The sequence below is a fragment of the Ursus americanus genome, chromosome 7, assembly GCF_024610735.1.
Source record: "Ursus americanus isolate L20-20 chromosome 7, mUrsAme1.1.p, whole genome shotgun sequence".
NCBI lineage: Eukaryota > Metazoa > Chordata > Mammalia > Carnivora > Ursidae > Ursus > Ursus americanus.
In genome coordinates, this window is record NC_142133.1 from 64,894,672 (window position 1) to 64,911,613 (window position 16,942).

At 37.7% G+C, this 16,942-nt stretch overlaps 1 protein-coding gene across 1 annotated transcript in view; it reads right to left on the reverse strand.

Annotated features, from left to right (window-relative positions):
- Positions 1-16,942, reverse strand: part of SLC4A1AP (solute carrier family 4 member 1 adaptor protein) — a 32,460-nt gene that overhangs the window by 14,177 nt on the left and 1,341 nt on the right. Inside the window, exons 3-8 of the mRNA XM_045809168.2 lie at positions 15,317-15,439; positions 14,249-14,309; positions 13,788-13,927; positions 3,852-4,012; positions 3,017-3,086; positions 2,240-2,426 (exon numbers count right to left, since the gene is read on the reverse strand). Coding sequence (XP_045665124.2) covers positions 2,240-2,426; positions 3,017-3,086; positions 3,852-4,012; positions 13,788-13,927; positions 14,249-14,309; positions 15,317-15,439 — 742 coding nt within the window. The remainder of the gene's footprint in view (positions 1-2,239; positions 2,427-3,016; positions 3,087-3,851; positions 4,013-13,787; positions 13,928-14,248; positions 14,310-15,316; positions 15,440-16,942) is intronic.

The window sequence follows — 16,942 nt, forward strand, 5'->3', positions numbered from 1 at the left end:
TGGCTCAGTTGTTTAAGCGGCCAACTCTTGATCTCAGCTCTGGTCTTGCTCTCAAGGCTGTGAGTTCAAGCCCCGCGTTGGGCTCCACACTGAGCCTACTTAAAACAGCACCATCCAAACAGAACATTCTGCAAAATGGAAATGTTCTACATCTGTACTGTCCAATACAGAAGCCATTAGCCACATGTGGCTATTGAGGACCTGAAATGTGACTACTTGACTGAAGAACTGAGTTTTTAATTTCATTTAATTTTAATATCACAGGAGACTATTGCGTGCTGTATAGAACAGCACAGATAAAAAGAAAATAAGAAACTTTCCAGAGTTAATACCTTCGTAAGTGAGTGATCCCACCTAGGCAATACCACTTTTTGAGATGCCTACCCAAATTGTGCTCACTGGGAGTTGCTTATTTCCACCACAACCTACTCAACATTTTCAAAATTTGTTGAGACCACACAGAACAAAATTTGAAAATATTGTCAAATTGAAAGATTGCATCTTATTCTCTCTCTCACACACACATACACATACACACACACACCACATATACATTCACACACAAATACTAGCCAAATCTGGGAAAAACTATTTCTAAAATCTTGTTTACAAATTACTAAAAAAAAGGATTTAGGTTAATTTCTTCCAATAATTTTCACAAAGTTAACCAATAAAATCAACTTTAAGGGATTATGCCTTCCCCTATTTTTAAAGGAAGAAATTCCATTTTTAAAGTATTTAAATATAGGGGTCCCTGGGTGGCTCAGTCAGTTGGGCATCTGGTTCTTGATTTCAGCTCAGCTCATGATCTCAGGGTTGTGGGATCAAACCAACATCGGGCTCTGTGCTCAGCTTGGAATCTGCTTGTCCCTCTCCCTCTGCTTCTCCCCATGCTTGTGTTCTCTCTCTCAAATAAATAAATAAATAAAATCTTTTTTAAAAAGTATTTATCAAAGTTGTCAACTGATTCTTAGGAATGACAAATCAGGTGCTAAAATGACAATCTGAACTCATATCTTTTCATCTGTGGTTTTAAAATCACAGATTAAAAAGTGGTATTACATTATTATATTCATATTTCTCTTACAAGCAAGACTGCGGATTTTTTTTCATATAGTTAAGAGCTATTTGTATTTCCTTTTCGGTGGCCTATCAGTTGATATCCTTTTCCCATTTTTCTCTTTGGTAGATGGTTGTCTACTTATTCAAAGGTCTTTATATTAGGGAAATTAGCCTTTTGGCATGTTGCTCTTTAAAGAAGTTTATTCTGCATTAAAAGACGAAGTAAAAAATTCAATAAATGAAATATTTAAAAAACAAAGGGGGGCCACCTGGGTGGCTCAGTCGGTTGAGCATCTGCCTTCAACTCAGGTCATGATCCCAGGGTCCTGGGATCAAGTCCTGCATCGGGCTCCTTGCTCAGCAGGAAACCTGCTTCTCCCTCTCCCTCTGCCTCTCTCCATCTCTCTGTCTCTCTCTCTGTGTCTTTCATGAATAAATAAATAAAATCTTTAAAAAAAAAAAAGATTAAGTAAAAAATTCAGAGCCTTGGGCACCTGGGTGGCTCAGTCAGTTAAGCGTCTGCTTTCAGCTCAGGTCATGATCTCAGAGTCCTGGGAAGGATCCCAGGGTCCTCAGCAGGAAGCCTGCTTCTCCCTCTCCCTCTGCCGCTCCCCCTGCTTGTGTACTCTCGCTCTCTGTTAGATAAATAAAATCTTTAAAAAAAAAAATTCAGGGGCGCCTGGGTGGCGCAGTCGTTGAGCATCTGCCTTCAGCTCAGGGCGTGATCCCGGCGTTCTGGGATCGAGCCCCACATCAGGCTCCTCTGCTAGGAGCCTGCTTCTTCCTCTCCCACTCCCCCTGCTTGTGTTCCCTCTCTCATTGGCTGTCTCTCTCTGTCAAATAAATAAATAAAATCTTTTAAAAAAATAAAAATAAAAATAAAAAAAAATTCAGAACCTTCCAATGAAACAGGAATCAACATAGTTTTCTCTAAAAATCCTACAGCAGTCTGTATTTCACAAATGAAATGAGCCGTGTTTCCATAGTGTAGTGGTTATCACATTCGCCTCACACAAATGAAATGGTTTTGACTCTATGAAATCACTGCCTCCTGTGCTTTAAAGGGTTTCTTACATTCTATTTCTATTCTGTAAAGATTAAAAAAACAACGATATAATCCAAAATGTTATCTATGCAAACATGCTTATTTAAAATTTCAAGTATAACTAAGACTTACTTTTTCAGCTCTGGAATCTCTGCTGGCTTTACAATTTTTATCAACCCTTTAAGTCTCTGTTGTTCTTTCCTCAGTTCAAAAGTTCTCAGGTGAAGTTTTTTCCGGGACACACCATCCAATGCACTCCCTGATTTCATTTCTGACATAAATGCATCTAAAGAATCCTGAGATGGTGACTCTGACAGAGCTGTCCAAGAAAGGGATAATATATGTTCAGAAAAATGGCCTCAAATATTTTAAAATTCAGCCAAAGTTTCCACAGAAAAGTCACTAATAGGAGCACCTGGGTGGCTCAGTCAGTTGAGCCTCCAACTCTTGATTTCAACTCAGGTCATGATCTCAGGGCCGTGAGATCAAGCCCCGTGTCAGGCTCCACACTCAGCAGGGAGTCCGCTTGGGATTCTCTCTCTCCCTCTGCCCCTTTCTCCCGCTACACACTCTCTCCTTCTCAAATAAATAAATAAATCTTTTTTTTTTAAGTCACTAACATAAAGTCACTAACAAGAGGACATTACTCATGTTAGGAATAAGAGAACAGGTTATAGCTTGAAGACCTTAGGACATCATTTTGCCTCACTGAGCTTCATTTTCCTCATCTATTACACAAGGAGTTTAAACCAAATAATTTATAATGTTCTTTCTAGTTCTAAGATGCTATGTTCCTTCTTAGAAATGCTCCATGCTCTGTATATCCTGTTAACTAGCCTCAGTGCTGGCAGAGTGCACTACGTACAGTAAATGCCCAATACGTACTTGTTCAGTGGGTCATTGACTTACCTTTGCTTGAGGCTTTCAGTTTCTCAGAAATTTCAGAGAGTTCCTTTTCAGCATCATTTAACTTTGCAACCTGTAACACCCAAATTAATAGGGTTAGCAAATGTTTTTCTTCTTTCAAAATATGGTAGCTTTTCTGTCTTCCTCCTCTTATTTTCACTATTGTTACAAGGTTTAAGAGGATTCATTCAGAATTCCAAATAAATCTGCATCTTACGGAGTTAACAATTTTCATGTGTTTATTAATTTGAATTAAGTTCTGAATTAACTCAGAATTAAACAAAATGAATGTACAGAACATAGACTGGACATTACTCAAAAGAAAGAACTCAAGGCATTTGTTTTCATTGATGAATCAAAAAAATAGATGTTGGGTAATGTTGTAAAGCTCTGAATACTACTTAATATAGTGAAAACACATGCTATCTTATGATGATTTCATGAAGGATATACAGTTTAAGACTATTACCAAACTATACTCCTCAAAATTCCTTTCACAACTTGACTGCCAGAAGTCTAAAGTCGATTTCACTTCAGAACGGCCGAATTTGGGACTTTTTCCTTTCTTTTTGTAGGATTAACACCATATCCAAAGAACGCTCTTTCATGGATCAATATCCACCCGGAGGTAGACAGAGTCTCTAGCAGCAAGCCAAACGTTTTCCAAGTTGGGTAAGACTGGTTGTTACTATCAAATTTACAGATCAAGAAAGTTATACTTCAGTACCAGATTTCAATGCTACTGCTTTAAAAATTATAATTATAAAACAAATTTGAATAATACATTATCTTATTTAAAAATTAAACTACCACCACTACTTCTATAAATAAAACTTGCCAATGATTCAAAGGTCTCTGGCTTCTCATCAATCTTCCCAGCTTTCTTCATTCGGTTCAGACGCTTCTTTTCAACCAGGCCAGTCCGATCAAGAAACGTGTCATCATCACTATCATAAAAGTCTTCATCCTCCCAGTTCTTGGCTTTCCTTTTCCGAGATACTAGGAGATAAAACAAATGGTAATGAAATGAGTTAAAAAAAAAAAAAAGAAAAAGGAAAAGAAGACAAGTAGGTAAGCAGCTTAAAATATCACCATCGATTACTGCAAGACTCAACAAGCTGTCAAACCAAATATAAAAACAAAGAGTTAGACCTGGAAGACATTATGCTAAGTGAAATAATTAGAGTAGCCCAATTCAAGAGACAGAAGGTAGAATGGTAATTACCAGGGGCTGAGGGAAGGAAGAATGAAAAGTTAGCATTCAGTGGGTACAAAGTTACATATATGGGAAGATAAGAAACTTCTGAGAGAGATAGTAGTGATGGTTGCACAACAATGTGAATGTATTTAACACACTTAATGCTTACAACGGTAAATTTTATGTTATGTATATTTTACCACCATAAAATAATTAAAACAAAGGGCTAATTTATTTAATGAGCAAGAAGTTCCCAAAAATCAATGAGTAAAAAAAGGAAAAAGATAAACAAGGAAAAGGCTAATAATCCAAAAATTTTAAAAAGGATAATGAAAGCAGTTCACAGAAAAAGAAACATAAGTGGCCAAAAAAATTTTAAAAGATGTTAAACACTTTTTAATAATTAAAAAATACAAATTAAAATAATGAGATACCACTTCTTACCTATAGACTAGAAAAAAACAATGAAAAGATTAATAATGCCCAATTTGGCAAGGGTATGGGGAAATGGACTCTCAAACAGCTGGTGGGAATGTACATTGATACAATCTTCTTGATCACAACATCTGTCAATAATAAAAATAAATCCAATTGACCCAGCAATTCCACTTATAGGAATTTATCCTACAGATATCAACGCAACATTGTTTGTAACAGTGAAAAATCTGGAAAGCTCATCAAGAGGGGACTATGGTAGCTATTACATTTTTTGTCTACCCTATACCATCTTACTCCCCTTGTTCTGGTAAAAGTACCCCTTTCCTTCTAGAAAACTCCTCCCCCATTCCATCTGGATCAGGAGTAGTCAAGTGACCAAAGCCAATCAGTAAGAATCCTCATATTTAGATATAAGGAAAAAAGGGCTCTTTTTCCAATGAGGTTATGAAAGAGGGAAGATATAAATTCTGTAAGAAGCCAGCTCTTCCGCACGGGGTTAAGAATCTATCTGCAATAGATTCTGCATGAGATTCATGCTCTCATGAAACAGATCACACAGATACACACATACAGCTTTTATGGTGTCCTGGTGATACCGAGAGTTCTGGTTTGACAGGACCAGAACTTAACGTTCTGGTGCTGGTTCATGCAGTTCTTCCTTCAATCCTGTAAGCTCCTCTTCCCAGGTTCTGGAGCCAATAACTTTTCTTCCTAAGCTAGTTTGAAGTGGGTTTCTATTATTTACAACCAAAACAGTCCTTATTAATATAAACTTCATAATTTCCAAGTTAAGATGGTACATTGAACATACATATCTAATTTCACTCTTTCCCCATATCCCACTAAAGCTACAGTAAAAAGATTTTTTTAAAAACACTAATCTAAAAATAAATGAATAAAATAATAAGTAAAACAATAAACCAAACAATAAAACAATAAATAAATAAATAAAAATACTAATCTACTGGGGCAGCTGGCTGGCTCAGCTGGTAGAGCATGCAACTCTTGATCTCAGGGTTGTGAGTTTGAGTACCATGTTGGGTATAGAGCTTACTTAAAAAATAAATAAAAATTCTAAATCTACAAAGACAGGGAGAATGGGAGAAGGGATAGCAACACCAAGTTTTTGGAAATTAGAAAGTAGACAGACAAGTAGAAACTAAATTAGCAGAACTAAAAAAGATGAATCCTAAACCAACAGTAAGGAAAGCTGAGAATCAATCTGATGATACTGCAGAATCTACAAAAGGATCTGGAACTGGGGACGGATAGTAGTGCTAAAATAAGCAGAAGTGAGTAAAAAAGCTGGTTGACAAACAGATCCTCCCCCCTGCCTACTTACCTCCTTCCCATCCCCAGAAAAAACCCAGAAGTTAATCTCTAGAAAGGGTAAGACAGAAAGTGTTTGCATTGTGGACTGACCAGTTGAGTTGAGGGCATGGGTACTATATTCTAAAAAATTGTACTGTCCTGAAAATAGGTGAATATTGAGAATCTGCTCAGCCATCTTCCAGCACTTAGCTCTAGAAATTTCATGCAAGAGACTGGAAGATTATTCTCTGAGGAATCCTGCCAGCAGAAGAGGAAAAACCCGAGAATATTTACATGAGAAGTTCCCCAACAAAAGACCTGTCAACATCATTCTACATTGTTGCTCAAAGTTAATAAGTCCCACGTATATAATCCAAGTTGTCAAACACCTTTTTGGTCCCCAAATAAGAATCTACAACCAAGGACTACACAACTGAGAAACACCTCTAACATGCAGGATAGAGACCACACAAACAAAAAGAAAAGGCAACCTGGAGAGCACAGATTAGCACAGATACTTACAATCCACGAAACAACAATAGTGTATTATGTTTTAAAAATGAATATTCAAGGGCACCTGGGTGGCTCAGTTGGTTAAGCACGTGACTCTTGATTTCAGCTCAGGTCATGATCTCAGGGTCGTGAGATCAAGTCCTGTGCTGGGCTCTGCCTCCCCCTCATGGAGTCTGCTTGAGATTCTCTCTCTCTCCCTCTGTCCCTCCCCCAACTTGCACTCCCACATGCACATGCTCTAATAAATAAATTAAATCTTTAAAAAATTAAATATTCGAGGACAAAAATGAGCCCTGGAAATTAAAATCTTTTTTTTATAATCATATTTTTTTATTATATTATGTTAGTCACCATACAGTACATCCCTGGGAAATTAAAATCTTGATAGCAAAATAGAGAAAGATAAAGCTGCAGAGATCTCCCAGAAAAAACAAAAGACACAGAGATAAAAAAGCAAAGAAAAAAAAAAAGACGAGAAACTTCAGATGGTCAGTCTAAGATGTTCAATATCTAGAAAAATTCCAGAGAGAAAGAGAAAACAAAGGGATGAAATGATTAATGGCATAATTCCAGAAATGTTCCTGAACTGTCAAAGATTTCCAGAGCAGGAGTTCGTGGGTGGCTCAGTCCATTGAGCCTCTGGCTCTTCATTTGGCTCAGGTCATGATCTCATGAGTCATGGGATTGAGCCCTGAGTGGGGCTCTGGGCTCAGCACAGAGTCTGCTTTGTATTCTCTCCCTCTGCTCCTCCCCTGCCCTACTCACTCTCTGTAAAATGGATAAATAAAACCTTAAAAAAAAACAAAAAAAAACCCTCCAGACCAAAGGACCCAATAAGTACCTAGAAAAATAGATGAAAATAGACCAACAGAAGGTACATCATAGTTAAGTTTCAGAACCTTGAGAACAAAGGGAAACTGACAAACTTCTAGTGAGGGGGGGGAATGACATATAATTGATCAGGATTCTGAACAGTTTTGGACTGCGAGAGCAACACTGGATATAGATAATAATAGTAATGCCTTCAAAGTTGTGAAGGAAATTATTTTCAATTTAGAGTTCAACTCCCAGCCAAACTAATAACCAAGAGTAAAGCTAGCATAATTATATTTTCAGAATGGAGACTTTTAATAAAGTTTACTTGCTATACATCCTTTCTCAGGAATCCACTGGAGTATGTCCACCAAAACAAGAGAGTAGACCAAGAAAAATGAAAGATGTGAAATCCACTGAAGACTATCATCATCCATACCCTCTACTATTGTATCAGCTTTTTTTTTTTTAAGATTTTATTTATTTATTTTTCAGAGAAAGAGACAGTGAGCAAGCAGGAGGAGCAGCAGGCAGAAAGAGAAGCAGGCTCCCCAAGGAACAAGGAGCCCGATGTGAGACTTGATCTCAGGACCCTGGAATCACGACCTGAGCGGAAGGCAGATGCTTCACTGACTGAACCACCCAGGTGTCAGTCCTGCTGCAGGTCTAGAGAGCAGTAAGCCCTAAAAGAATAGGGCTCTTCAGGAGAAAGGTTTCCAAAAGGGTCAGAACTGATCAATTACTGGGGCGTCTGAGTGGCGCAGTCGTTAAGCGTCTGCCTTCGGCTCAGGGCGTGATCCCGGGGTCTTGGGATCGAGCCCCACATCAAGCTCCTCCGCTATGAGCCTGCTTCTTCCTCTCCCACTCCCCCTGCTTGTGTTCCCTCTCTTGCTGGCTGTCTCTCTCTGTCAAATACATAAATAAAATCTTTAAAAAAAAAAAAAAAGAACTGATCAATTACTGAATGCAATTGACCATGTGGAAAAATATACTGAAAGGCTATTGAAAGGTGAGAGAAGAGTGACCAAGAGCTATATAATCCAAACACATGAAAAACACGCACAACTATTAACTTTAGGAAAAACAAAAAGAAAAAAACTCGGTTGTGACTAATATTTGCATAAACATAATCATGTAAATACAAAATACAAAAGACAGAGGGAATCATATTGGATAAAAAGCAAGACCCATTGATATGCTGTCTGCAAGAGACCTATTTTAGACCCAAACGCACCTCCAGATTTAAAGTGAGGGGGTGGAGGGATGCTTAGGTGGCTCAGTTGATTAAGCATCTGCCTTCAGCTCAGGTCATGATCCCAGGTTCCTGGGATCAAGTCCCACATCAGGCTCCCTGCTCAGCGGAGAGCCTGCTTCTCCCTCTCCCTCTGCCTGCCGCTCCCCCTGCTCTCACTCTGACAAATAAATAAGTAAATAAATAAAATCTTCAAGATAAATAAATAAAATGAGGGGGTGGAAAAGAATTTACCAACCTAATGGACATCAAAAGAAAGCTGGGGTGGCAATCCTTATATCAGACAAATTAGATTTTAAACCAAAAACTGTAATAGGAGATGAGGAAGGACACTATATCATAATTAAAGGATCCATTCAACAAAAAGATCTAACAACTGTAAATATTTATGCCCCTAACATGGGAGCAGCCAATTATATAAACCGATTAATAATAAAATTAAAGAAACACATCAATAGGGATACAATAATACCAGGGGGCTTTAACCCCTCCTCACTGCAATGGACAGATCATCTAAGCAGAAGATCAACAAGGAAACAAGGGCTTTGAATGACACACTGGACCAGATGAACTTTACAGATATATTCAGAACATTCTATCCTAAAGTAACGGACTACACATTCTTCCCAAGTGCACATGGAACTTTCTCCAGAATAGATCCATACAGGGTCACAAATCAGGTCTCAACTGATACCAAAGGACTGGGATCAACCCCTGCATATTTTCAGACCACAATGCTTTGAAACTAGAACTCAATCACAAGAGGAAATCTGAACTTAAACACATGGAGGCTAAAGAGCATCCTACTAAAGAATGAATGGGTCAACCAGGAAATTAAAGAAGAATTTTAAAAATTTATGGAAACAAATGAAAATGAAAACACAACTCTTCAAGACCTTTGGGATGTAGCAAAGGCAGTCCTGAGAGGAAGTATATAGCAATACAAGCCTTTCTCAAGAAACAAGAAATACAACCTAACCGTACACCTAACGGAGCTGGAGAAAGAACAGCAAATAAAACCTAAACCCAGCAGGAGAAGAGAATTAATAAAGATGAGAGCAGAAATTAATGAAATAGGGGCGCCTGGGTGGCACAGCGGTTAAGCGTCTGCCTTTGGCTCAGGGCGTGATCCCGGCGATCTGGGATCGAGCCCCACATCAGGCTCTTCCGCTATGAGCCTGCTTCTTCCTCTCCCACTCCCCCTGCTTGTGTTCCCTCTCTCGCTGGCTGTCTCTATCTCTGTCAAATAAATAAATAAAATCTTTAAAAAAAAAAAAAAAAGAAAGAAATTAATGAAATAGAAACCAAAAGAACAGTAGAACAGATTAACAGATCAACCAAACTAGGAACTGGTTCTTTGAAAGAATTAATAAGATCAATAAAACCCTGGCCAGACTTACCAAAAAGAAAAGAGAAAGGACCCAAATAAATAAAACCATGAATGAAAGAAGAGAGATCATAACCAACACCAAAGAAATGTATACAATTGTAAGAACATATCATGAGCAACTATATGCCAACAAACTAGGTAATCTGGAAGAAGTGGATGCATTCCTGGAGACATATAAACTACCAAAACTGAAACAGGAAGAAATAAAAACCTGAAAAGACAAATAACCAGCAAGGAAACTGAAGCCATAATCAAAAATCTCCCAACAAACAAGAGTCCAGGACCAGAGGGCTTCCCGGAGGAATTCTACCAAACATTTAAAGAATTAATACCTATTCTTCTGAAGTGATTTCAAAAAATTGAAATGAAAGGAAAATTTCCAGACTCCTTCTATGAGGCCAGTATTACCTTGATCCCAAAACCAGACAAAGATTCCACCAAAAAAGAGAACTACAGACCAATATCCCCGATGAACATGTATGCAAAAATTCTCACCAAGATACTAGCCAATAGCATCCAACAGTACATTAAAAGGATTATTCACCACGACCAAGTGGGATTTATTCCTGGGCTGCAAAGGTGGTTCAACATCCGCAAATCAATCAATGTGATACACTACATTAATAAAAGAAAGGACAAGAACCACATGATCCTCTCAATAGATGCAGAAAAAGCATTTGACAAAGTACAGCATTCTTTCCTGATTAAAACTCTTCACAGTGTAGGGATAGAGGGAACATAACTCAATATCATAATAGCCATCTACAAAAAGCCCACAGCGAATATCATTCTCAATGGGGAAAAACTGAGCGCTTTTCCCCTAGGGTGAGGAACAAGACAGCAATGTCCACTATCACCACTGTTGTTCAATATAGTACTAGAAGTCATAGCCTCAGCAAACAGAAAACAATAAGAAATAAAAGGCATCCGAATCGGCAAAGAAGTCAAACTCTCACTCTTCGCAGATGACATGATACTCTGTCATGTGGAAAACCCAAAAGACTGCACCCCTAAATTGCAAGAACTCATACAGGAATTCAGCAATGTCACAGTATATAAAATCAATGCACAGAAATCAGTTGCAGTTCTATGGAAATCAGTTGCATTTGTATACACCAACGAGACAGAAGAAAGAGAAATTAGGGAGTTGATCCCACTTACAATTGCACCCAAAACCTAAGATACCTAGGAATAAACCTAATCAAAGAAGCAAAGGATCTGTACTCAGAAAAATATAGAATACTCATGAAAGAAATTGAGGAAGACACAAAGAAATGGAAAAGCGTTCCATGCTCATGGATTAGAAGAACAAATATTGTTAAAATGTCTATGCTACCTTGAGCAATCAATATATTCAATGCAAACCCTATCAAAATATCATCAACTTTTTTCACAGGGCTGGAATAAATAATTCTAAAATTTGTATGGGACCAGAAAAGACCCTGAATAGCCAAAGGGATGTTGAAAAAGAAAACCAATGCTGGTGGCATCATAATTCCGGACTTCAACCTCTATTACAAAGCTGTAGTCATCAAGACAGTATGGTATTGGCACAAAAACAGACACATAGAACAATGGAACAGCATAGGGAATCCAGAAATGGACCCTCAACTCTATCGTCAACTAATCTTCGGCAAAGAAGGAAAGAATATCCAGTGGAAAAAAGTCTCTTCAACAAATGGTGTTGGATAAATTGGACAGCCACATGCAGGAGAATGAAACTGGACCATTTTCTTATACCATACACAAAAATAAACTCAAAATAGATGAAAGACCTAAATGTGAGACAGGAATCCATCAAAATCCTAGAGAGCACAGGCAGCAACCTTTGTGATCTCGGCTACAGCAACTTCTTGCTAGACACATCTCCAAAGGCAAGGGAAACAAAGGCAAAAATGAACTATTGGGACTTCATCAAGATAAAAAGCTTTTGTACAGCAAAGGAAACAGTTGACAAAACCAAAAGACAACCAACAGAATGGGAAAAGATATTTGCAAATGAGTATCAGATAAACGGCTAGTATCCAAAACCTATAAAGAACTTCTCAAACGCAACACCCAAAGAACAAATAATCCAATCAAGAAATGGGCAGGAGACGTGAACAGACATTTCTCTAAAGAACTGAAATGCCTGGGTGGCTCTGTCGTTAATTGTCTGCCTTCGGTTCAGGTCATGATCCCAGGGTCCTGGGATCGAGTCCTGCATCGGGCTCCTTGCTCAGTGGGCAGCCTGCTTCTCCTTCTGCCTCCGCCCCTTCCCCTGCTTGTGTGTGCTCTCTCTCTCTGTCAAATAAATAAAATCTTAAAAAAAAGAAGACACACAAATGGCCAACAGACACATGAAAAAATGCTCAACATCACTCGGCATCAGGGAAATACAAATAAAAAAAACACAATGAGATACCACCTCACATCTGTCAGAATGGCCAAAATAATAAGTAAGGGAACGCCAGATGTTGGTGAGGATGCAGAGAAAGGGGAACCCTCTTACACTGTTGGTGGGAATGCAAACTGGTGCAGCCACTCTGGAAAACAGTATGGAGGTTCCTCAAAAGTTGAAAATAGAACTACCCTATGATCCAGCAATTGCACTACTAGGGATTTACCCCAAACAATCACATACAAACATAGTGATCTGACGGGGCACCGCTCCCCAGTGTTTATAGCAGCAATGTCTACAATGGCCAAACTATGGAAAGAGCCCAGATGTCCATCAACAGATGAATGAATAAAGAAGATGTGGTGTATATATATATATAATGGCATATTACTCAGCCATCAAAAAAATGAAATTTTGCTATTTGAAACTACATGGATGGAACTAGAGGGTATTATGCTAAGCGAAATAAGTCAATCAGAGTAAGACAATTATATGATCTCACTCATATGTGGAACTTAAGAAACAAAACGGAGGAGCATAGGGAAAGAGAGGAAAAAATAAAATGACAAAATCAGAGAGGGAGACTAGCCATAAGAGACTCTTAATCATAGGAAACAAACTGAGGGTTGCTAGAGGGGAGGGGATGGGGGATAAGGTAACTGGGTGGACATTAAGGAGGGCACGTAATGTAATGAGCACTGAGGATAAGACTGATGGATCACTGACTACCTCTGAAACTAATAATACATTATATGTTAATTAATTGAATTTAAATAAAAATAAACAAAAAATAAAATAAATGACTCAAAATAAAGTAGCACACTCTTCCTTTTGGGAAATATGGATATTTTTATAAATGTCAAAAGAAATAATTGAAAGAGTTTAAAAGACTTCCTTCTAAGGTTGAAGACTGAGGAGAGGCAGGGCAAGGAACAGGTATATTTTGTTATAAGCCTTTGGTAGTTTTAAACTATACCTAAGTTACTTTGCAATAATAAAAACTACTTTTAAAATAAACAAAAATATAGCATAAGCCTTTATTAATAAATGATGATATAACCAGACAGGTTTTTAAAATGAGATAAATTTAATGCAATCACATAGGTAATATCCATGATACATTCTTACGTGAAAAATATAAGTATGAAAGAGTATAAGTAATATAAATGTATTTGTGTATGAGTATTTGCTTTTTATTAAAGGATCTAGTTCTGAACACATGAAACTGTCTAGGAGAATATAAACAATGGCTTTCTGTGGGTACTGAGATATGGAATCTTTTGTTTTCACTTCATAGAATTCTAGACAATTTACACTTTCCCCCTAGAAGATAGTTAATCGCCTTCTGTGTTAAATTTTCCTTTCTTCTTTCTTTTTCTTTCTGTCTCTGTCAGAAGAGACATCTCTTTGTATCTCTCTTCCTACCTCCCTCCCTCCCTCTCTTTCATTCTTTCAAGGAAAAGAAGCATTCCCACATACCTGCCTCCTGCCGCAGCAATCCCAAAGTATCAAGGATTCGACAAGCTTCCAGTGAACACTGGATCATTGCTTCTTTTTTCTTTCCTGAATGAATGGCCTCAGCTACCAGCTGTTTTCCAGTTGAATCATCCACAGGTAATCTGTATTGGTTTGGAGGGAATCATAGTACAGTACTAAGCTCCAATTCTCATGGGGAAAAAAAAAAACCTAATATGCTGTGATAATAGTAATTTTTTGACATGCCTTTTTAATCTCTCCATTCATCTTGCTCTATCTTGCCAAGGTCGGACTTCAAATCTTTTCCTTATACCTCTGACCCACCCCACCCCACTGGCCAAATTATCAAGGCCCAAATTCAAGAACAGCCTAAAAATAAGGCTGAAGTTACTCTTTGGGTTTGTTGTCTATAACGTGAAATTGACCACTTTTCAGAAATGGACATTAATGAGAACAGAACATACCTCACCCTACAGAGCCAAGTGCTATGTCCCTGTTCATCAAATTCATATTCTAATTCTTCTCCTGTGGGAGGAAGAAAGACAAAACAATTTTAATAATATCTGAAAACTACTAGTTGAGAAAAATGGAAAAGAGAGGAAAGGTTAAATAAGAATATCAAGTTCCCATACCACACTGAACACTAAATTTCAAAATGTTTCACTGCTTATTCCTAGGGATTATCATCTGATAATAAAACTAGGATGAGCCTAGGGAGCATGGGTGGCTGGCTTAGTCAGTTAAGTGGCCGACTCTTGATTTTAGGTCAGGTGGTGATCTCAAGGTCCTGGGATAAAGCCCCGTGTTGGGATCTGCACTCAGCAGGGAGTCTGCTTCAGGAAATGTCTCTCTCCCTCTGACCCTCCCCCTGCTTGCTCTCTCACTTTCTAAAATATATAAATAAACCTTTTAAAAAAAATTAGGATGAACTTGAGGCATAGAAAAGCAAACTCAGATCAAAACAATCAACTCTCCAAAAATAGCTCTGTCCACTATATAGCACCTTTCACACTTATTTAAGTTGTAAATGTAAGCTGTTAACTTGTCACAATTGCCTGGTTTTTAAAAGCATAAATATTAAGTGCAGAATGCAACCAGTTCATATATATATTCATACACACACACACAGATGTTCTCTCAAAGCAGCTCTACTGAAACAATCCTCTGTGGAAACATTCATTAAATCATATAACGTGGACATCTATGTTAAGATTTACAAAAGATCAGATGAATTGGAAACAAAAAAATTTAAGAAGTTAGGTCAATCTCCCCACCACCCAAGTCTAGGATCTTTTCAGAAGACTGAGACTAGTCAAAAAAAAAAAAAAAAAAAGCAGTCCCTTTTTTCCAAGATAAGACTAACAGGACTTTTACTAGTTTTCAAAATAAACCTGAAGCAATCGACCACAAGGGCAAGAACTGATTAAGGAGAACAGCAGATAAAATACAGCATTTCTAAGTACCCTGAAGATCTACAAAACAACACTGCTATGGATACCTTTTACTGGCAGGGTCAGAATCTGTTTACATACCTTCTCGGTCAAAAAAACCTTGGAGAGCCTTTTTTGGATCCTTTATATAAAAGGCCTCCCTTTCCTGCTGAAACTCTAAGACAATGGGGTTCTCTTCAGCCTCATCTTCTACAGCATCTTCTCCTACAGGGAAAGAAAGAAAAGATAGACATAGGAAGAGACTGTCTTAATGATACCCACTTTCCACTCAGCCTGCATAAAGATATAGTTATCAATGAAAAGAAAGGTGGGGGATGGGGGGAAGGGGGCAAACACAAAATCACCAGTATAAATATCTTTAGTTTTTCTAAATTGTGTGACAAATTAAAACTTGTTTTCATGGCACCTTGTTGTTGTTTTTTTTTCTCCATCACTATATTTTAAAAACAAAATTACCTACCACATTGTCCATGGAAAAAAAAATCTAAGCTTCTTGGCCTGGCATTCCTGCTCTCTATCACCGGGGTCTAATACTCTGTCTCCAATATAACTTCTTAATATTTACAGTATCTGTCAAGTAGACTAGTCTACTCATTACTCCCTTAAAATCATCAATCCTTCCCTGAAAACCATTCTCAACACTCAGCTTCCTGGGGCCTAATTTTCCTTTCCTTCAAGTTCCAGCTCAAGACCGGTCTGTTTGTAAACTTAAAAACTTTTCCAAATTTTAAGTCAGGGTTGCCCAACAGAAATATAATAAAAGCCATACATGAAGTGTTTCATTTTCGGGGTGCCTGGGTGGCTCAGTCAGACTCCTGTCTCTCCCTCTCCTTCTGCCCCTCCCCCTGCTCACGCCCATTCTCTCTCTCAAAAAATAAATAAAATCTTTTAAAAAAGTTTTTCATTTTCTAGTAGCCACATTAAAAAGGAGAAACGGGTAAAATTACTATCATGTAATCAGTATAAAAATATTATGAATATTTTACATTATTTTTTTACACTAAGTCTTTGAAATCTAGAGTGTAGTTTGGACTAGCCATTCTGTAAGTGCCCAATACCTACATGTGGGTAATGGCTACCATACTCGACAGTGCAGGTCTAAATTCTCAGTGATTACTCCCTTCTCTGAACCCTCACTCTGGCGTACTTATGGTTTCTAGCTTTTGTTTGGCACTTACAAAAGTAATTTCACAATATTTATCCAGTCTTCCCAATGACATATTAAGGCCCTCTTCTTTTTATATTCCTAGTTCCTGAATACCCATCCTCCAAAATGCCTGACATTATGGAAAATTCAATTTATTCCTCTGGCTAAGGGACAAGCTCTCTCTGATTAGCTATTTCACATTTCAGGGAATTTACATAAAGTACAAAAAATTAGAGGGACTATCCTATACTGAACATTCCATGTTATTTGATTGAATATAGTTCCATCCCCCCAGTGATGATAATCAAGATACTATATATATCTATAGATATAGATATATAGATATATATATGCATAATATATATATGGTAAAAATAATAAATTAGTTGTGCGCTGAGGAAGAGTTTTGAACAAGGAAGTGCGCTGTAAAACGCATTAAAAGAAATTCATAGTGCCCATAATTCAATTTTTGGACATCAGACAAGCTAACAAATCTCTGTGGGTTTTGGTAATCTCGTGTCCAAATTGTATTTGTCTCACCTATCTCAAAAAGTCATGAA